The 22,500-nt window shown below is 44.6% G+C and overlaps 3 protein-coding genes across 3 annotated transcripts in view; 1 reads left to right on the top strand and 2 right to left on the bottom strand.

The window, feature by feature from the left end:
• Positions 1–2,955, bottom strand: part of LOC310794380 (cyclin-Q-like) — a 10,804-nt gene extending 7,849 nt beyond the window's left edge. The window contains exons 1-2 of the mRNA XM_083656370.1: positions 2,586–2,955; positions 1,229–1,412 (exon numbers count right to left, since the gene is read on the bottom strand). Of these exons, the coding sequence (XP_083512496.1) occupies positions 1,229–1,412; positions 2,586–2,733 (332 nt within the window). The 5' untranslated portion in view covers positions 2,734–2,955. The remainder of the gene's footprint in view (positions 1–1,228; positions 1,413–2,585) is intronic.
• A 334-nt stretch (positions 2,956–3,289) lies between these two features.
• Positions 3,290–17,305, top strand: cfap126 (cilia and flagella associated protein 126; the record flags this gene model as incomplete). Its single annotated transcript, XM_083656974.1, has 5 exons — positions 3,290–3,360; positions 3,453–3,518; positions 3,757–3,831; positions 4,489–4,695; positions 16,883–17,305. The coding sequence occupies exons 1-5, from the start codon at positions 3,334–3,336 to the stop codon at positions 17,303–17,305; spliced, it is 798 nt and encodes a 265-aa protein (XP_083513100.1). The 5' UTR covers positions 3,290–3,333.
• Positions 17,306–19,062: 1,757 nt separating this feature from the next.
• Positions 19,063–22,500, bottom strand: part of LOC310794410 (alpha-1,3-mannosyl-glycoprotein 4-beta-N-acetylglucosaminyltransferase C) — a 10,448-nt gene continuing 7,010 nt past the window's right edge. Inside the window, exon 5 of the mRNA XM_083656406.1 lies at positions 19,063–22,039. Coding sequence (XP_083512532.1) covers positions 21,126–22,039 — 914 coding nt within the window. The 3' untranslated portion in view covers positions 19,063–21,125. The remainder of the gene's footprint in view (positions 22,040–22,500) is intronic.

Genomic DNA, 22,500 nt, shown 5'->3' with positions numbered 1-22,500 from the left:
TTCCACCACATTTTACAGCCCTGCACAGCCCGTCACCACTCGGCTCTACTTGTTTCAACCCGATGGACGTTCTGCTTCGACCGCCGTTCATCTGCCCCCGCCCACACCTGGTCGTCATAGCGACCGCATATCTGCCCTCCGCCCATGTTCCGAAGTAGGCTATAACATATAACGTTACAATTAAATCCATACACAGAACTTTTAAACTGTTTATGAAATACTGGTGCCTCTAAATGACCTACAGTGTACATGGGCAAATGTGACACTCGGCCAGGAGAATGGATATCACTTTGTTGTTAGTCAAAACTCACATGCGCTGCGCGAGGGACGGGCGCGAGGGACGGGCGCGAGGGACGGGGGTTGCGCTAGAGTGAAGCCTCTACCCCGGCGGCCTCTCACCAGGCAAGACCGCGGCTTCACCAAAGCGCCTGCGGCCTAGCGGAGCCGACGCAGCACTCAACTACACAAGTGCTTCCTGAGAGCAGCGGACTTTTGGACAATTGAAACCACCGCCACGATTTTATTTCACCAGAGGCGAAGGCAGCAACACAAAAGACTGATGGAAAAGCATAACAGAAGAGAAGGTAAGCCCCCACTAAACTGGTATGCAGCGCTGCATTGACAGTCAGTAGGATAGACAGAGTAAACACGATTCTGCCTGACCAATCAGTCGTGTACAATGTTTTCACGTCACCGTATGAACCCGGGTTCGCAGAATAGAACCCCGACAAGGCAGGGACCAAAAGTAGCACAACTCAGCCCCAAATCAAACCGGGCTGGGCCGGTTTTTACCGGTGGAATGAGACCATTTATCGAGTCGAGCGGAGCGGGACCGCGCTACTACCTGCGGTGGAATTGGGCCAAAAGATAATAATTCAATAAGAAAAAAAATCCAACCACAGATTTAGCTACTACATCAACGAACTGTAGCTTTAGCTAATCGCTTATTGCTAACATGAGTTCCTGTTGCCAAATTTCACGAGAGTGTGTTGCTGAGACAGAGACAGGTCATGGACAAATTTTCTCCTGATCTGTCTGTCTGAAAAATGTCATTTTAGTGCCTCCCATTGACTCCAACAGACTCAGACCTGCTGAAAGTCTCCTAAGTGGGCGTGTCCGGGGGAAACCATGGGCAAAAGCCACGCGACAAGATTACAGGAAGTGAGTTGAAGTCGGGGCGTCTTGCTTTGATACCCCATCATCTTTGGTATGACCCAACGCTTGTTACCTGTGGCTCACGTTGATGATGTCACGGGTCCTGAGGTGCTGCTCCTCCACTTTGCCGGCCAGATACACGCAGCTCATGGCCACCAGGTAGGGCTCGTACGAGCGCACGCTCACGCCCTCGAAGAAACGGTGGTACAACACACACGCCGTGGCCACGGGCACCGAGCGCATGCCCAGCTTCACTCCTGAGAGAGGGGAGGGAGAGAGGTAGAGGAGTTGAAGGCTCATCTTCATCTTTTGTCATGTTCATTCATTCATTCATTCACACATTATGGAAGTGCTATCCTAATACTGATAGTTACTCTAAAGCTGCATTCACACCGACCTATTAAAGTTTGTCGCTGGCGTCGAGTTTACATACAAAGTCAATGCAAACGAGCGATTGAGCGTATATTCGCCTGGGAGAATAATCGCTGGGCGTCCGAGCGGCAGAGACAGAGCGACAGGGAGAAAATACGCTCGTCGCTCGAGATGAAATATCCCAACTCCAGCGAAAATACGCTGGCATCAGTCGCTCGCTGTTCAACGCTGATTGGCTGCTGTGTGAGAGCGAGTCAAGGATCACTCTGGCTTGGAACAAACCACTGGTTTATTGTGTGGCAACAAACCGCATTGACAGGCTGACAGCTGACATGAAGTGAAGTCTGTAGGCTACTACCGGTATGCAGCTCGCATTAGGAGCACGCTGATAGGCTTAGCTTGTAAACAATGACGGTGGCTCGTAGTGGACAAACAGCATGACATTGCGTAACGTTATATCCCCCACATGTCCGTCATTTCGTGTGCCTGTTGATGAGCGATTTAAACAGAGCGACAGAGCGATTCCAAAGGGTTGACTTGGGCGACAGAGCGAAAAATAAATATCTCGGTGTGAACGCTCCTTTAGGCGGCATGCACACACAACACAACGCGTGTGAATGCTTTGGAAATCATGTCGAGAGCGCTTCCATTGCGCACAAATGGCTGAGACCCTTTTCACGGCAGCCATTTTGTGTCTCAAAGGCAGGATAAACACAGGTGTACCAAAACCTTAATTGGGGTTTCCAACTTCCAGTCCATTTAGGTGTTCCAGTGCTGGGGCCCTAATTAGTGAGTTGGGTGCACCTGTGTTTACCCCGCCTTTTAGACACAAAATGGCGGCTGTGAAAAGGGTCTATTCCAACCCCAACCCAGTCCCTGCAGCTTCTTGCAGTGATCCAAATGCTGATTGGTCGAGCAGTGGGAACAGGCCTATCAAGTCAACATGGTGCTTTCACGTCTTTTGGAAGAGAAACACACATCACTGGATGTGGGAGAGTGAGTGATCATCACTCACTCTCCCACATCCACACACACCTACTGGTTAACGGTTAACCTACCTGTCTCCATGATGAACCGACAAACGCGGAAGTGCGTTTTGATGTCCCGGGCAGCATCGGTCTCTGCACCCTCACCCGAGCCTCTCCTGCCGGCCAGCCACGTCGGTCCACCCGGCGTGCCAGACAACCGAGAGGACGGTCCCTCCATGCTGTTTGTGGTTGTGTCTACAAGCCCACAGCTAGCGTTAAGTTAGCTGTTGTTCAGCCAGTGGTACAAACTCGTATCTCACTCACGCGCTGCTGCAAATATGTTTTCGTGCCAATGCGATGTATAACTTGAACACGTATTAACGTTACTAATTACTACTTATTACTTATTAATATTCACGTTGTCCCTAAAACAAAGTTTTCGCATGCTAGCCACTAGCAGGCTAGCTAGCTACAGCCAGATAGAATAAAAACAATTGGATTTCCGGTCTACATTTTCACCTCCGGTTACAACTTCCAAAATAAAAGCTCTGCTGACGTGACGAACACGTGTTGCAGAATTGATGTTTTTTGTCCCTACACTTAATTTTGACTCTACTTTTTTACTTTACTTACTACTGCATCTCATGTTTCGGATAGTCGTGATTATGCGCCAAAAGTGAAGTTCTCATAACGCTTTGCCGTTTTATGAGTCATTAGTTCTTAACTTCTGAAACGTGGCTGCCATTTCTGAGTTGCCCTGGTTAGGACCGAGCATCCGCCCTGTTGCTATGCAACGAGTAAACACCAACTGAAGAAGAGGCTGCAGACAGATGCAGAGATGGCGTCCAGTTACTCAGCAAACCAGGTAAATATCTGCATTTGGATTAAGAAAAAACAGGAACAAACAATAAGAGGTAGTGCTGTTGTGACATTCATGTTTTTCCATTCTCATTTCAGTATGAGAGTGCCTTCAAGTCACAGAGGCTGCAGAACTGGTGTGCGTCTAAGGAGGACTACAAAAAGGTACAGTAACCTAATGTCAGCAGGCCCTCGGCTCAGTATATACTAATCTAGAGTGAATTAGGCTATTTTACATTGCCAAATGGTGTTACTTACTGTGTGTGTGTGTGTGTGTGTGTGTGTGTGTGTGTGTGTGTGTGTGTGTGTGTGTGTGTGTGTGTGTGTGCGTGCGTGCGTGCGTGCGTGCGTGCGTGTGTGTGCGTGTGTGCGTGCGTGTGTGTGTGTGTGCGTGCATGGACAGAGACCTGCTGCACTAGAAGGTCACACCACCTTTATTGCCAATGATAAAGGACATCTGCTCCCAGGAGTGGCCAAGGTGAGAACATATCAAAATCCTCTCATCCTCTATTACTCACAGGGCTGAAACTATTAGTCGATTTATATAAAGATATCACTGTATTAATCCCCTTGTTGAAATTCAGGAAACTGTCAGAAAATAAACTGATTATCATTTTGATAATCAATGAATCCTTTTAGTTTTTTATTATCCTAATATCCTATGCCTCTTATGTTTTTCTGTTTATATTTTTCCATACCTGAGTGTGAGCAGCGTTCTGTAGCATGACTCAATTTCCCCCCGGGGATCAATTAAGTTATTCTGATTCTGATTCGGAAAATATCACATCGGCTATTTGCTGGTTACAGCTTCACGAATGCTAATGTTTGCTTGCTTTCCTTAGCCTTAGAAAATACATAGTCTACTTGGTGGTGGTGGTGGTGGTGGTGGGGGGGGGGGTTAGAGTTAGAGTTAGGGTTAGGGGTAGGTTAGGTCTGATCAGGTTGTCTGCTGATCAGACAAATTTAAAAAACACTTTTGGTTCTGGTAACTTGTGATGAGCATTTGTTAGTATTTTTGACATTTACTTTATTTATAAATTAATTATCTGTGTGTGTGTGTGTGTGTGTGTGTGTGTGTGTGTGTGTGTGTGTGTGTGTGTGTGTGTGTGTGTGTGTGTGTGTGTTGCGCTTGCAGAAAGGCAGTGCCTGGCCAGACTTCAAGGGTACCTGGGATCTCCCCGCTCGCCTCCCAGCAGCCCGCTGCATCAACCCCACAGGCCGCTCTGTGGAGGGCCGGAGCAGACTGCAGGCCTGGGGCTTGGACCCACGACGCACCAGCACCTCTCCGCCACAAGGAGGCAGCAAGAATACAGCCGGGGCGCGGCTGGATGCTGCACAGCAGGTCAGGACCTCAGTCCGTTAACTAAACCTAGCTAAATCTTGAAATAACACACACAGATATACGTGAACAAAGAGCTGATCCAGGGAACAACAGGTTTGGCAGGATCATGGTTGTTTCAGAATCAGAATCACTTTTATTGCCACAATATGCAAATTACATACGAGGAATTTGTCTAATGTCTGAATGCAGCATGTCAATATTCAGAGATAAAGAAGTAGGGAAAATAACTAAAGGACAATCACAATGTTGCAAGTGCAATCCAATATATTACATGAGTGGAGGAGTGATCAGTAGACATTAAATATGAATTTACATTGGATTTACATGAATTTACAGTCTGAGTTAAATAGGCATTAAATAGGCAGTGAATTTACATGAATTTATAGACCGAGTTAAATAGGCATTAAATTAAATATGAGTTACAGTCTGAGCGGTGCACAATGTGGTTAACAAGAGAAGTCTGATGGTGTAAAGTTGTGGTAGGGGAAGCAGCTATAATACTTTAAGTAGTGGCAAGTGTAGTCCAGCTGCTGTGGCTGCAAGGTGGCGTTTGATGGGGGGGGGGGGTGTTGTTGTTTTTGATGTTGTTGTTTTTGGTGAAAACGACCTACATTCAGGTGTCGATAACTAAAGAACGAATGAGGCTCGAATCAAACTCTTTTTTTTCTTAATGAAAGTCGAGGCTCTCTTCTTTCTTTTGGGATATTCAGTCTTTACGTAGTAGAAACATATTCTGTGGCTCTTGGAATATTAATGAAAATGATCAAAAACCATGGCTGGTGGCGAGTGACTTTTTCTGAAAAACTGTGGCGGAGAATGAGTTAATGATTAGACCTTTTGTGTTTTATGAATTCTTTCACTGTTTGGGCAGGGCGGTGCTACTATAGAGCCATGAGACTCACCTGTGCAATGTTTACACAGGCCCCATTTCTCACTATTGTTAATGGATACTCAAGAGGAGACGACAGGTTCAGAGTGCCACAATAAAATTGTTGCAGGAGAACAAGTATATTATACTGTCTCCTGTTGATTTACTAGAGCAAAAACAGATGATTTCAACTGACACGTTAACGCCTGGTGAAAGCAGGCCTTGTTTTATGTGCCAGCATGCCTGTTCATAATGGAGGGGACAGCTGAGAGGTCAAACACAATGAGAGGGAATGTTTCACCCAGGGATGAGCCTATGTTTGGGATGTCAGGATGAGTGACGGTGACAGTGACGGTGGCACAACAGGGATGTCACAGTGTGTCACAATCACTCTGGGATACTACGGCAATTAATGCCACGAGGACGGGGACAAGATGTCCATTTCCCACAAGCAGCAGACAAAATCAACAAGACCAAATGTCAAATGGGCCCATAATACCCAGTGTTGGGCAAGTTACTTTCAAAATGTAATATGCTACATATTACTAGTTACTTTCATTTGAAAGTAATAAGTTACTTTACAATATTACTGTCTGTGTAGAGTAACTTGTTACTTATTATACTACTTTTGCATTACTTTTACCAAAACAACAGCAGCAGCAGAATGACATCGCCACCCTGGAACATCCCGAAAAATAATTTCAACCGCCTTGAAGTCAGTGTAAACGATCCAAAATTCTAAATGTTATTATTTTCCTTTGGTATTGTCATCTATAGTGGTTATTTGCATAAAAACACACAGTTTAATTAGGAAATGATTGTATATATATTTTTTTTTATATGTGTGCTTTGATTTAAAAACAACTCAATTTGTAACTTGAGTTACTTGACAAAGTAACTGGTATAATATTACTGAAATCCTATAAGTAATAAGTTATATTACTGAGTTACTGCTAAAAGTAATATATTACATGTAATATAAAGTAATATATTACATGTAATATGTTACTTTTGTAATGAATTACCCCCAACACTGATAATACTACCATCTGAAGAGCACCAAATGTACCGAAAGTGACAACACACCTGATCCATGAAGGTCTACGCTGTCTGGAAAGCATCCTGTCCTGGCTCATCTCAAACGTCCCCAGTTCAAATGATTCATATGAAGTAACAGTGATGTCATACGGTGATGTCAAACAGAGACCAAGGCTGTGGTTTGGCTAATGCTAAATGCTGGCATCCTCTGCGTAAGTGAAAGTAGCCTACGTGCTCATTTACGTGACAACAGTGTCATATAGAAGATGTAGAAGAAGATGGAAGAAGCCACAACAACAGACAAAATTGATTCAGGTGGATGATGGAGCACACCTGAAACATGAGCTGCCTGATTTCCCTTTGGGCCGAAGAGTCTCTACAACGGAAACTGGATGATTCACATCACGACCGAGAACTGAGATGTTCCCAGAGATGTATGGAGCAACTCTTCCTGAAAATCCTGAAAAGTGTCACTTCAGAGTGAGATATTCCTCACTGACCAAGGAGTTAAACCCCTAGGCCTGGTCCTGTAAAGACTGAGACTGACCAAGGAGTTAAACCCCTAGGCCTGGTCCTATAAAGACTGAGACTGACCAAGGAGTTAAACCCCTAGGCCTGGTCCTGTAAAGACTGAGACTGACCAAGGAGTTAAACCTCTAGGCCTGGTCCTGTAAAGACTGAGACTGACCAAGGAGTTAAACTCCTAGGCCTGGTCCTGTAAAGACTGAGACTGACCAAGGAGTTAAACCCCTAGGCCTGGTCCTATAAAGACTGAGACTGACCAAGGAGTTAAACCCCTAGGCCTGGTCCTATAAAGACTGAGACTGACCAAGGAGTTAAACCCCTAGGCCTGGTCCTATAAAGACTGAGACTGACCAAGGAGTTAAACCTCTAGGCCTGGTCCTGTAAAGACTGAGACTGACCAAGGAGTTAAACCCCTAGGCCTGGTTCTGTAAAGACTGAGATTGACCAAGGAGTTAAACCCCTAGGCCTGGTTCTGTAAAGACTGAGATTGACCAAGGAGTTAAACCCCTAGGCCTGGTTCTGTAAAGACTGAGACTGACCAAGGAGTTAAACCCCTAGGCCTGGTCCTATAAAGACTGAGACTGACCAAGGAGTTAAACCCCTAAGCCTGGTCCTGTAAAGAGTGAGACTGACCAAGGAGTTAAACCCCTAGGCCTGGTCCTATAAAGACTGAGACTGACCAAGGAGTTAAACCCCTAGGCCTGGTCCTGTAAAGACTGAGACTGACCAAGGAGTTAAACCCCTATGCCTGGTCCTGTAAAGACTGAGACTGACCAAGGAGTTAAACCCCCTAGGCCTGATCCTGTAAAGACAGAGACTGACCAAGGAGTTAAACCCCTAGGACTGGTCCTATAAAGACTGAGACTGACCAAGGAGTTAAACCCCTAGGCCTGGTTCTGTAAAGACTGAGACTGTCCAAGGAGTTAAACTCCTAGGCCTGGTTCTGTAAAGACTGAGACTGTCCAAGGAGTTAAACCCCTAGGCCTGGTCCTGTAAAGACTGAGACTGACCAAGGAGTTAAACCCCTAGGCCTGGTCCTGTAAAGACTGAGACTGACCAAGGAGTTAAACCCCTAGGCCTGGTTCTGTAAAGACTGAGACTGACCAAGGAGTTAAACCCCTAGGCCTGGTCCTGTAAAGACTGAGACTGACCAAGGAGTTAAACCCCTAGGCCTGGTCCTGTAAAGACTGAGACTGACCAAGGAGTTAAACCCCTAAGCCTGGTCCTATAAAGACTGAGACTGACCAAGGAGTTAAACCTCTAGGCCTGGTCCTGTAAAGACTGAGACTGACCAAGGAGTTAAACCCCTAGGCCTGGTTCTGTAAAGACTGAGATTGACCAAGGAGTTAAACCCCTAGGCCTGGTCCTATAAAGACTGAGACTGACCAAGGAGTTAAACCCTAGGCCTGGTTCTGTAAAGACTGATACTGACCAAGGAGTTAAACCCCTAGGCCTGGTCCTGTAAAGACTGAGACTGACCAAGGAGTTAAACCCTAGGCCTGGTCCTGTAAAGACTGAGACTGACCAAGGAGTTAAACGCCTAGGCCTGGTCCTATAAAGACTGAGACTGACCAAGGAGTTAAACCCCTAGGCCTGGTCCTATAAAGACTGAGACTGACCAAGGAGTTAAACCCTTAGGCCTGGTCCTATAAAGACTGAGACTGACCAAGGAGTTAAACCTCTAGGCCTGGTCCTGTAAAGACTGAGACTGACCAAGGAGTTAAACCTCTAGGCCTGGTCCTGTAAAGACTGAGACTGACCAAGGAGTTAAACCCTAGGCCTGGTCCTGTAAAGACTGAGACTGTCCATCTGATGCCTTCCCCAGAGGATAAGGGCCTCATGCACTTTCTCTGCATGATAAAATGACCCATGCAAGTTTATTCCTCCCCACAGTGAACCCCCCTATGAACTGCTCTGCCAGGAATGGAGGAATGGAATGGAGCTGGCAGGAGCAGCATGCATCACTAAGATATTTTGACCAGCCCACCTGGTACTGCAGTACTTTAATCTGCACCAGCTGCGTCATGATCCCGACTCGGACTTGGTGCTATCTGCCTACAGAACCAACCGGTGGACTTGGTGCTATCTGCCTACAGAACAAACCGGTGGACTTGGTGCTATCTGCCTACAGAACAAACCGGTGGATTTGGTGCTATCTGCCTACAGAACAAACCGGTGGATTTGGTGCTATCTGCCTACAGAACAAACCGGTGGATTTGGTGCTATCTGCCTACAGAACAAACCGGTGGACTTGGTGCTGATCTGCCTACAGAACAAACCGGTGGATTTGGTGCTATCTGCCTACAGAACAAACCGGTGGATTTCGCTTCAGTGGGTCTCCCTGAAACATATGTTACACTCAAAATGAAAAGTAGCTCCTGGCTTTAGCGTTTGCCTGCCATAAATTCTATGACTTCATAATAATGATGTCGCATTAAGAGACAGATCATCAGCCACTCGGCACCATCCTTCTTCAGAACACGACGCTAATTTTCCAGCGCTACACGTTCAATGTGATCTACAGAAGGGATGACAGTCGAGGAGGTGCTGCTGCGCTCCCGGCAAAATGGAAGAGACACTGGCCGACCCCCACGTGACTCTCAGACGCCATCTCTCCAAGGGCTGGCAGAGGCAGCGCATCTCGGGACTAAGTTTAGACAGACAGGAAGGTGGCAGGACAGCTGTTAGAGTCTTAACACCCTTGCAAAGAGGCCAAACGGTGGGGACACAAACACAATTTGGCGCGGGCAACATGGCCACAGTCAATGGAAAGTCCAAGATTCAAGATTCAGGTTTATTGAGCGTCCCAGAAGGGCAATTTGGTTTGCAGTGAGCGTAAAGAAACACAGAGACATAGGCACACATTTTTTTCCCCCAATATGTTTATTGTCTTTTTTTTTCCTTATACACAACATACAGTGACAATACAACTTTAAAGACCAGACACTTTACAACATACACACACACATACACACACAATCAACCTGCAACAATTCAAACTAAGTACTGATAAAACAAATCACAACACTTCCTCCACATTGCTCACACCTTTTTTTTTTTTCTTTTTTTTTTTTACAAACTTTCAGGCAAGACCTCCGCCTCCATCTCTCATGAAACGCATGTATGGCTCCCAGAGCTGAGCAATATCTTTCCCTTTGCCCTTAGCAATGTACGTTAGTCTTTCCAGGCCAATACATTCCGAAAGTTCCCGTTTCCACATTTTTAGTAATGGCGCATCCATATTTTTCCAGCAAAGTGCAATAGCTCTACTGGCCTGAAGAAGTCCGAAGTCCAGTAGTTTAGCTTGTTTTGTTGTTTGCACAAAGTCCCCCGGATAGCACACAAAGTTTGACATTAAGAGGAACTTCAGTATCAAAGATCTTTGACAAACAATTTATGACACTCTTCCAGAAGGTTTGAATCTTTGAACATCCCCATAGACAATGAAGTAAAGTACCTTTCTCTTCCAAACACTTAGTACAGACATCAGGAATGTTAGCAGACATGTGGTGAAGTTTGACATAGGCACACATGATTAAAACAAAACATAAAAGCAAACACAAAGCAGCAGATAAAAAATGCACAACAAATTCAAAGTGCAAGTAAAGAGTAAACTAAAACGGATACAAAGTGCAACTAAACAGGCATGAATAGTTTAAGGTGCGCATCAGCGCAAAGTGCAAGTAGATGCTACGGTGAGGCCAAGAAATTGCCCTGACAGACTCTCAGCGCAACACATTACAAGAGAGATGCTACAATGTATCATTGTATAATGAAACGCAATAAACCAAATAAAACAAGAGACATTTCTGCAGGGTAAGATACATACCTCTATAAGGTAGGTTGTGTAAATAGTCACTGTGTCCAGGCTGAGGACACCACTATTGTGAGAAACAAACGCCACGCCACCATTGAAGGTCTGGGGAATTGAAAATACTGTATATCACCGTCTCCTATAGACCAAATCAGCGGGATGTTTACATTTACTTCCGGATACCCCTGAGGTCCACACATTATAATGGCGGTGGACGGCACAAACTGACGTGTTGAAGACAAAAACAGACAAAGAAGACAAAAATGGTTCGTCCGTGTTGTGTTGTTGTTTAATATCATTCATAACAACACTTTCACTAACGTTAGTGGAGACCAGACTAGCTAATTTACCTGTTGGACCAGACCAGAGTAGACTTGACGCTAAATTAAATTAACGTGGCGTCAGTAGCTCTGTTTGTAACGTTAACGTAACCTCGCGTCACCAGGCTCTTCTACGTTAACGAGTCTGCAAAACAGCGAGTTTGACAGACAAACAAACGTTATTAGCTAGCTAACACTACATAAAACAAACACAGAAGAAAGGCTAGATACGTCGGACAAGCATGTTTACCAACCGTTTAACCATTTAAATTGAAAGTAGTCGGCCGAAAACAACGAGAGGGTTTGACAGCATTTATTTGACAACACGCACATTTAAACCTGCCGCCTTCCCCAAGTGGTACCCGGAAGTAAATTTGTTTACATGGTGACGTCACGGTGATTTGGTCTATAGAGGCGGTGACATCATCAAATCACTGCTCCGCAGAGAGACTCTGAACACAGTGTAGTAAAGGATGAGTTCACCCAAAAATGAACCTTCGATTATCTACTCACCCCCATGCCGATGGAAGGACGTGTGGAGTTTTTCACTCCACAAAACATTCCTGGAGTGAAGTGAAGTGGATGGTGTCCAACTTTCGAGCTTTAAAAAAACAAACAAACAAACAAACAAACAAACAAACAAACAAACAAAAAAGCCCCCATACTGCTCACCTGGCGTAACCCAAGTATCCACAAGCCCTGAAATGCCAAGTTGACTTGAAAAGACATCATTTTGTTTTTAGCTGAAATCTTCACTTTCAACAACTTTCAGTCATTTTCTGTGAATAGCGAATAGCAACTCCTCCATTATTAGTCAGTTACGTTTAGTTGCAGTAACCAGAGTTTGCCTCATAGCTTTTAAATGTCATCATGTAAGACTTGTCTGTCCAAGCTGACTTCAAACTTTCAAACTTTTCAAACATTCAAACTGGTTGTGCACATTATTTATTCTAAGTCAAACAGTGTATGAGCTGCGAGGATAGTTTGAATACCACAACAGGCTAAACCAGGGGTTTTCAAAGTCTGAGACTGTGGGCCTCCCCACAGACGAAGCTTGAAAAAAGCCCCCCCCTCCCCCTTCCTCGCTCAATTCCTGGATGCCTATAATGGGATCATGATTGTTATTTGATTTGATCCAATCTCGACAATTGGGCCAAGATAGCCGGATATTGCTGCTTGACATACCAGACTACACAGAATACATGTACATACAAATGGTCTGTCTGAAGGGATTTATTAGTTTCTGACTCTGGGAAAGTGGGGAAAACAGTACAATTCCACTAAACTTCCTTAAGTTTCATCTGAAACTGCTTGGAGCCCTGCCCCCTGGGAAGGCCCAACCCCCTGGGGAGGCCCCGCCTCCCACTTTGAAAACCTCCGGGCTAAAGCACTGTTATCAAAATGCATCATGCCGCCACCCTCTAGTTCAGCTTATTTAAGCAGGAAATGACCTTGTTCTTATTTACAGCAGATCTCTAGGGAGGGCTCGTGGGGACATGCAGGGATGCCTCTCAGATTCCCCTCATAAAAGAAAGATTAAAGGCTAGAACTGCAGGTGCACCATCTGTGCCCATGTGCAAGCCCAGCCACTGGTATACATTTATGTATGAGGGCATGTCTGTCTGCCATTTATCATATTTATCCAAATGTGGGGGCATGGGTGGAGTTAATGGGGGGGGGGGGGGGGCAGTATTTTTTTGTTTATTTTTAATTTTTTGCTCACCATTGTAAATCTCCATCTCACTATCTGGCTGAATATGATCATACAATTTATATCCACTTTGACAAGAATCACAGGTATCTCTTTGCTAAAGCTGTGACAGGGGGGCCTCTGACAGGGCCTTGCTGCAGCCGCCCCCTCCCTCTGGAATGCCCTCCCCAGTCATATCTGACAGGCCAAAACTCATTGTCTTTCATACTCATTATGTCATCTTTCCAAAAAAGCTTTCAAAACCCACCTTTTCACTGTTGCTTTTGACCTATAATCTTTTTTTTTCTCTCTCTCATCTATTTTAATATTTTCTCTCTTTATTAAAGTTGTTTTATCCTGTATTTGTAAAGTGTCTTTGAGCACGGTCAAAAGCAACAATGAACAGTGAAGCGCTATATAATATACATTACATTACTAAACAATAATGAGTATTAATGTTCTGTAATTCTACTCATATTCTAATATTTCTAATATTTTCCTCTAAATCTGGCTTCAAACGGGCAAAATTTCAAATGTAAAACGGCCAGTTTTTTTCCACCAGAGCTGTAGAAGTGCCCCAAAGCTCAAAGTCAAACTCCGCCTATGTGTGGGGACAATATGCTCAACTCTCAAGAGTGAGCTGCTCTTTCCTAAAGCCTGGCAGATAACTCGCCTATTGCACTCCCTCCAGGAAATTGCGATTTTGCGATTGCAATAAGTAATGCAAATTGAACCAATCTCCGCAATATTTCAAAATTCACACGTTTTCTCTGCAAAAACAGCGAAACAGTCACAATATCATGTTGCAACTGGAGGAACCAGTTTCACTGGTTCCTCCACTTGCAAGTTCCTCAAGTTGCAAGTTGAGGAACCAGTTTAACTGCAATTTTTCTCCTCAACTTACAATTTTTGCCAGTTCCCACAATTTTCCCACCAAAAAAATCACATAAAACATCGCAAATTGCATTGCAATTTTTTAGAAAAGCAGCTGCAAAATCAGCATTTTTGATCACAACAATCACAACATTAATTGATTGATTGATTGATTGATTGATTGATTGATTGATCTGGATCTGGATCTGTTCCACCGTCTATTTTATTTAGGGCCACAGCCCAATAAGAACATGGTTCACTGCAGTGTTAAAAGAAACGGTCATGTGGTTGATTATGAGTGATGCACTGGCTCGTTGGCCCTAAAGCAGAGATACTCAACCCGAAGCTAAAGCCTTCTGGGAAGTTGAGTTCTTCGTATCCATAGGTTCAGTCATTTCACAAATCAAACGGTCCCATTTGCAACAACATCACAAAATAAAGCACCCAAGGTCCAGTACCGACTTTCTGAAAGGTGGAGAGCTGAAGAGCTGGCAAGACTCAAACTGAACCAAACTGGTTTCAGGGATTCCAAACGCTTTTGGATTGTGGCTCTTACAAAAGTGTTTTTTGCCCTAAAGGAATCTCAGTGACATCAGCAAATAGTATAGCTGCTGAACTGTAGTGATAGTTCAGTTCAGTTCAGTTCAGTTCAGTTCAGTTCAGTTCAGTTCAGTTCAGTTCAGTTCAGATCAGATCAGATCTTTATTGTCCCTCGAGGGGAAAATTGGTTTGCAGTAGAAGGCAAAATACAGACACAAATAACCCTAACCCTAACCCTAACCCATATAAGAAGACATGTGACTTAAAAGAATAAAAAATAAACGGTTAAGAATTGTGCCAAACCTTTAAGGTCAGTAACATTGATTCCTGCCCTCTCTGCTGAATAAGTCTACTGCCAACCCAGTACATATATATCTATTATGATATATTTAAGCAATATATCACGAGAGCAAGTGTGTTGTGGTGAATATATCCCCCTGATCAGTTGTTATCCCACGAGGCCGCAGGCCGAGTGGGATAACAACTGAGCAGGGGGATATATTCCACAACACACGCTGCTCGAGTGCTATATTGCTTTTATAAAAGGGTTCCAAGTATAATAATATAATAATAATAACACTATAAGTCCGACTGGCATGGTATTCTGAGAGTCAGTTGAAACACTACTGTAAGGCGGGACCTCTAGCAAGAAGATAGACGTGCGGGTGATTTGATTGGATCGTTCTGGAGACTGAAGTCGACATTGGCCAATCCTGGCGCTTGGCTGAGAGCTTTCTGGAAACCCAGGCAGCTCGAGCGCAGCGTTGCATTCTCAGGGCTTGCCCGACACCAACTAACGTTACGGGGTTAAATGCGGGGTTAAATGCGGAGTTAACAGCCTTTCTTTTGCAAAGAAGACATTAGCCCGCATCTATTCTTGTACAAAACATCATTTTCTGCGAAGTATTAGTAAAGTTATAAGCGAAGATTGATTCACAAGGATCTGACAGCTGTCTCCGCCATTTTTTTTTCTACGTTGTCATTTGAGGTAAGCCTTATTATTACTCTCTTAGTAAGAGAGTTGCCATGGCAACCAATAACCCATGGCCATGGGTTATTGAACTCGGTTACTGGAATTATACAATGGCTGTGAACCAATCAGATTGCTTGATTTGAGAGAGCCATTTTATAATGTAAATTAAGTTTGATGATAAAAGATGACGTGACTCATATAACCTGATGCTGTGCTATGACCTAACACCTGAACAGCTGAGATGGATCAGAGAATCATGTGATCATTCACCACCTCATTTGTGTATAGGCAGGCTGAAAGGCTCGTGTTACACAGGGTTTGGATTTTACAGCCTGGGCTCCGACGTTATGGGAGAGAGACTTTATAGAGAGGCAAAGTGACCGCCTACTTCCTGCTTCAGCACTGTACCAGAGATTTTCATCCGCCATTTATTTTCCCATAGACATTTCATAAAATGCTTGTAGAAGAGGGGTGATCTCTGCACAAACCGTGTGCGTCAGGTGCGTCGGAGCATCAGATGAGTAGAGAAAGGAGAATCCCGCACACTGACTTCACTTCAGACTTTTATTTAGCAACGTTTCGGTCACAACAAGACCTTCATCTGGCAAATGCTTGTAAAAATAGTTTTACTTCGTCAAACCAAACGGTTCAGATATATTTAGAAACAGGAGAGACCACATAACATTTCACTCAGACCAAAACGTAAAAAAAATTGCGGAATATTTTTTCTGTGTATTTTTTTTTTTAGTTTTGGTCCGAGTGAAATGTTCTGTCTCTCCCGATTCTAAATATAGCTGAACCGTTTGGTTTTGACGAAGTAAATCTATTTTTATAAGCATTTTACGAAATGTCTATGGGAAAATAAATGGCGGATAAAGATCTCTGGTACAGTGCTGAAGCAGGAAGTAGGCGGTCACTTTGCCTCTCTATAGAACAGGGTGAAAGGCTCGACTGACGACCAACCAGTGGAGCCAGTTCAATGGCTGTCATGCGTTATATACTGGTCCTGGTGCATCTTAGGTTAAGCTGACAAGTGCCAATAATACAAAAGGAGGTATTAGACACCGGTTTTGCATTATTTCCAGAAAGAAAAGTCCACAATTCTACTTACAATTCTATCTGCCGAAGTCATAAATTTTGTGTGGGAATTCCCTCGGGGTCTATTTTGTTCATATAGGGTTACTATTGTGAAGGATAGATGTTGGACATGGGCCCCCCACTACCAGTGCAGAAATATGACTTGAACCTTGAAAGAGGAGAACACTCTTCACCTCGGGCGTCTGTGAGTTGTAACTGCTGCCATGTCTGTTGAAGTTACCTCTTTTTTCCCCCCTTTTTTTTCTGTTGAAGTGACCTTCTACTTTAAATACCTCAGTCTGAGATCATGACTGGTCGACCTCCAACAACATGTTCTGTGGTCACCACTGGCGTTCAACTTCGGACTTTAACTTTCAAAAATCACTGCAAAAGTGCATCTTGAAAGGTTTGACATATTTGACACCTAACTTAATCCATTGGGTATTTGGCCTCTTCTCTCTCTTCTCAGGTCAGTGGGGATTCAGAGCAGGACGGAGCTGCTCCGTCGTCTCGATGCCCGTCCAGACCTACACCGTGTGCCGCCGCCGCCCGTCCAGCTTCCCAGAACCGGCCCTTGAGCGGAGGAGAGAGACCGGCCAGCCAGAACCAGGTCTCACAGGCGGCTGTTGATGGATCCGGCACCCAGCCCACCGGAGAGAGGCCAGCAGCCACTCAGGCTAGTGGGCAAGATGGGCTGATGACCCAGTGCTCCCAGGTTGGACAGCAGCCAGCGTCCAGGCCTGCTACTGGTGGTGAGGGGGTCAGCGGCAGACCGGAGACTGCTGCTGGGGGGAGACCAGCGAGTCACAGCCCCCGCCAAGACGGAGCGGCCAGCCAGGGGGCGCTCCCATCCTCCAGGCAGAGCCAAAGAGAAGCACAGCCAGAACACTGAACTGCCTTTTTCATTTTTCTCCTCTCTTTTTTTCTCTCAATGATATTTTATTGGGAGGAACATATATATATAATGTATATATAAAAATATACAAATACAGCTCAATGATTTTCTCCCTCTTACTATCTTTGTTAATTCCATTTTCTCTTGTATCCCTATTCACCAATATGTTCCAACACAGAGGTCAGCCAGTTACTTCCTATAGGTTGAGGCCACGGCTCGTCATAGACGCTGGTTTAGCTGGCTCAGCCTGGCTGGGGGCGTGGTCAGGGTGGGGTAAAAACCCCCGTTCTATCCATTCAGCAAAGTTAGAATTTAGCTGATAGCCCAGCCCAGGCAGACACGATCGGGGATTTAACCACCGCAGTAAACGCACATCTGAGCAGACGTCTTGTGTTCTGCTCTAGAACCCCCAAACCTGTAGTTTAGAGCCGCAGCACCGTCTTTTGGTGAGTCAGCCCATGAGATATATGGGCGGTTTTACCCCACTCGCGCGCCAGCCGTTTAACATTTTGTGGGCGTTCCCAGACATGCGGACTGTCTCTATTGTGTTTACACTTCCTGTGACAGTACAGTACTAGTGAGCAGGTAAAACCATAGACTGTAAATAGGGTAAAACAGACGGTGTTTTGAACAGGAAGTCATAACACAACTGAGTCAAGTGGGTGGGGCTACATAAGGTGAATACACCCAATGATGTAGTGGAGGGTATACCCACATAAACTCTAGAAATAGGCCCTTTGCACCTCATCATGGTGAAATACATGTACAAAGACTCGCTGACCAGTTTTCATGAGTAAACTTGAGCAAGGCTACAGTTCCCGATTATGAAGGTTTTAGCTACAGTTTCTCCTTGGCTGCTGTCATCATCACCTAATTTGCATAATGTCATTGTTATGACAGGACATTCCTCAACATGGAAGCTGTCGCCATGATGATGTGAAAAGTATGTGGAAAAATATTGTAGGCTACTAATTTTAGTTTACTAATGAAAAAATCATCGTATAGCGCATGTATCAAAGTTAAGTAGGGATAGTTTAGTTTACTTATCAGGGACCATTGTATTGTTGTCAGTGGGAGTTTCCAGTCCTTAAATGACTATACTTCTGCTTGTCAGTTTGGCTGTTATCCTATCTGCAGTTGCTTTGCAAAAAAAAGTAGGTTGAACTGTGGTCTGAGATGGTTACAGTGCACTCCTCTTATAGTGAGCACCTTGGGACGGGTCAAATTGATCACTATAAGCGGATGATCATAACAGATTTTTTTTCTTCTTATTTCATGCAAATTACCATCTAATTGACACTTGTATGTATTACATGAATACAGTGCATATGAAGTAAAGGAATGTTATTGACTTGCGTAGACAGAGACACATCTCCACAGAGATGCTGCAATCTCTGCATATATACAGACATGCACTGAGTATCGCTGCTGTATCTCATTGGCTCATTTTTTTGGCAGTTTGCAAGTAAAAAAAAAAAAAAAATTACTGTAGTAAAATAAATCCATTGTTCTCAGGTGGGACAAGGCCCAAAAATGATCACTGAAAGCGAAGCATTGGTCACTATAAGCAAATTATTTAATAAGCGCTATATAAGCGGTAATATAAATAAGCGGTTGATCACTATAACTGTGATCACTATAAGCGGATTCCACTGCATTAGCTATGTAGCATAATGGAAAGTGTATGGAAGAGAAAAATAATCTATTCTACGCACTATCAGGAAATGAAACACGGATGTCCAAACAGGTTTCAGATGTGAACAAGGAACAGTTTAATATAAAAGGTCACTTTTCAGAAATGCAAAAAAAATTAGAATAAAGACATTTTGGTTTTCCTAACAGAACAAACTGACTTCATGTAGTTTGTATCTCATAAGCCTCTATCCAACCAAACCGCTTTTTCCTGATCGTGTAGAGATTTCTCCCCCTGATGATGCATCACTGACCACTTTGGAATTTCGAGCACAGATATGATCTGTGTTAGTATACAATAGATAATAAAATAGCCACTCCCAATAAAGTTCACTGGCAAGTTGTGAACAAAGCCTTATGTGTAAGGCTCTAGGTGTGGTCTCTCTAGTGACTAGTGCAAAATCTGGCCCTCTGGTAGCGAGGGACATTTTTTTGTGGACCTCTCTATCATCAAAGTTGCCCATCCCTGCACTAGTCTGTCTGTTTGAGGATAACAGAACACGTATCTTTTATTTCTGTTGAAACATAAATTAATCTACTTCATAATCTGACCCTGTCTTTCATACTTTGAGAGCAATGAAAGAAACACAGTGCAATCATCCCCTGTAACCATACATAGAAAAAAAGGCCCCGTAATAATCATTACTTCAACATTATAGAATAAAATTCCTTCTGGATTTCAATGTCCATCCCCGCCCTTCAATTTATATCAGCCAACATTCAGTTCAGTATTCACCTTTTTCCTGGATTTAAGTTTCCCATGATTCTCAGCGGTAGCCGGTTGTCGACTTCCTGTTTTAAAAAATTTCAGTAGCAAGGAGCAGAGCAATTTAGAGAGAGTGGCGTCAGCGGAGGACCAAATTGTGTGACTCATTAGCCAATGAACAGCCAGGAAGGTACTTTTGAATGCTAAAATAAAGCTGATAATGTACAATTTGATTCTAAAAAAGAAAAAACCCTTTCAAAGTACAACACAAACGGTCCATTTTGCTGCAACTCGACAGTGCTGCTTAATCCAGAAACTTACTTCCTGGAACTCTTGAGTAAAAAAACTGGACCATTGGAGTGAATGGAGATGTCGCAACTCTTCTATATACACGGCTCTGGCAAGGAGGTGCGCGCCGCTGTCAAAGAGTGGGAACGTTTGGCTTATTTTATCCGAAATGGCTAAAAATAGTAACATTGTGTGGTTGCGTAGCGGCGATATTTTACAAAAACGAGGTGAATGTCAATTCACTCGTACTGTACGGGCTTATTTTAGCCGAAATTGCAAAAAAATAGTATGTGGTTGCATAGCGGCCGCTTTTATTTTGAAGGCTAAACGTCCAAACCGGAACTCTTATATTTGGTCATTGAACGGAGCTTTAGCGGTCACTCTCTTTCAAGATCCAAGATATTGTCACTCCGTTGTACAATTATGCACGTGTGAAATTATTGTTCTGGGGGGCTCCATTACAAGACATAGGTAGGTACAAAGTCACAACAATTATTATGATTATTTTCAGTCTCTTTCGCTATAAACGGTCCTGGGAGGAAACAGGCAACCAGCAGCAGGAAACAGGGAGGGAGGGTGTGAAACCACATGAAACTCAGAAATGAGTCTTTTGTTCCCCCTAACCCCAACATTCAAATACAAATGACAAGCTTCACCTTGTGCATCTTATTTATAAATGATTAATTAATAAATAAATTAATAATGTTTTTTGCATCTTATTGACAGACTAGTTTCTGTCTAAACTTCTCTGGGTTTGACCATCTATCGAATCTGTTTCAAGATTAAAATGTCACAACCCATGGACCGCCATGGGTGTGCAGTTTACTTAGCACTTAAAATACCAGTGTGACAACCTTTCGCACTGCAAATCTTTCAGTTCATCGTGACGTCGAAGGCAAAAAAAAGGTTTCTCACAGAGCTCGGTCAAACGCCTCTTTGTCATATTCCACAGTAGTTGTTGACACTGCCTCGGCGAGGTAGCGATAAGACTTGTTATTCCATAGATTAAAGTGTTTGACGAGGCACAGTGGAAGAAGTCATGTGCAGAGTTTCCATACAAAGCCCCAACAGATTACACCAAGATAAGTGATTTATCTGGTCGGGGGGAGGGGGAGGGGGTGGGAGCATTTCTTACACCTCGGCTTGGTGTTGAGGTGTGCTCAAGCTCTTCGTTGTGATCCTGATTTTCTTGATGACCACCCAGTCCTTCTGCTGGGCCGTGACCTGTATCCTCAGACAGGAAGAGGCGGAGGGGTACTTCTTCTCCAGCTCCTGCGCTTCAAACTTCCCGTTCTCCAGAGTCCCCAAGGTCCGGAACTCTTTACAACTTTTCTCGCCTTTCTCGGTGGCGTCCACGCCGTGGCCTATCTCCACCTGGGCCGAATTCAGGAAGTCTTTGCCGTCCGTGCCCGTCTCCACCGATATCCCGCTCACCACGGCGGGCTGGTTGAACACCACGGTCAGGTGGTTCCCCCTGTCCGGCGTGCGGCCCCAGAAGAACCCGTCGCCGGCCGACCAAGCCAGCCTGGGGATGTGGTCCTTGTAGACGGACATGTCCGAGTAGACGTCCGCCGCCGGGTTGGAGTAGGTGGCCTCCTCGAAGTCCTTGTCCTTGAGCTTGTTGTACGTGCCCTTGAAGGAGGAGAAGGTGCCCGTGTGCTGGAACAGCGAGGGCTTGAAGAGCAGCGTCTCCTTCTGGGTCATGAGCTCGCGGAAGTGCGTCAGCAGCCAGTCGCACGGCATCTCCTGGTAGAAGAGGAAGAGGAAGCGGGCGAGGAGAGGGAGGTGGGCCGACTTGTAGAGCTTCCCGATGTAGCCCAGGGCCGAGAACTCCAGCGTGGCCCAGGCGCTCGCCTTGGCCTCTTGCTCCTCCACGTGCTGCTTGATGGTGGACAGGAAGCCGCGCGCCGACGAGACGTCGTCCTCCAGCTGGAGGTAGTACAGACCCAGGCTGGTGCTGTAGTGGATCAGGTAGGCGTAGTCCACGTTCTGCTTGGAGCGGAAAGACACGCGGTCCGCAGCGTCGTTGTAGTTCCTCTTCAGACCTGGAGGAGAACGTCAGAGAGCGAGAGAGAGAGAGAGAGAGGGGGGCAGATTCATACCGTGTTATGTATTCATAGTGTACAACAGTGATTCTAAACCTTTTTCATATCAAGGACCCCGAATTTAGTTCAGATTAGAGCCACATTTGATGAGATTTTGTCTCTCGACCCAAATCTGAGAATATGTTTAATTGTTTAATTGTTTAATTGTTTAATTGTTAGATATGATTTTGTCGAGGATTCCATGACTGTGTTGTAGGTAGATATAACAGTGAAGGTATGATCAAAAACAGTCACTCTTCCACATTCTCTAAATGTGTTAACTTCTTGTAAATGAAATAATGGTCGAAGTTTAATAGTCCATCAATTTGTCGGGGACCGCCTGGAACTCCCTCAGGTCATAGTTACTGTGAGAATGAGCCCATGGCTAGCAGTTCAAACGCCATATCATATGTTGCGCCATC

Source organism: Poromitra crassiceps (assembly GCF_964638095.1).
Source record: "Poromitra crassiceps genome assembly, chromosome: 20".
Classification (NCBI taxonomy): Eukaryota; Metazoa; Chordata; class Actinopteri; order Beryciformes; family Melamphaidae; genus Poromitra; species Poromitra crassiceps.
This window is presented reverse-complemented; position numbering and strand designations above follow the sequence as displayed.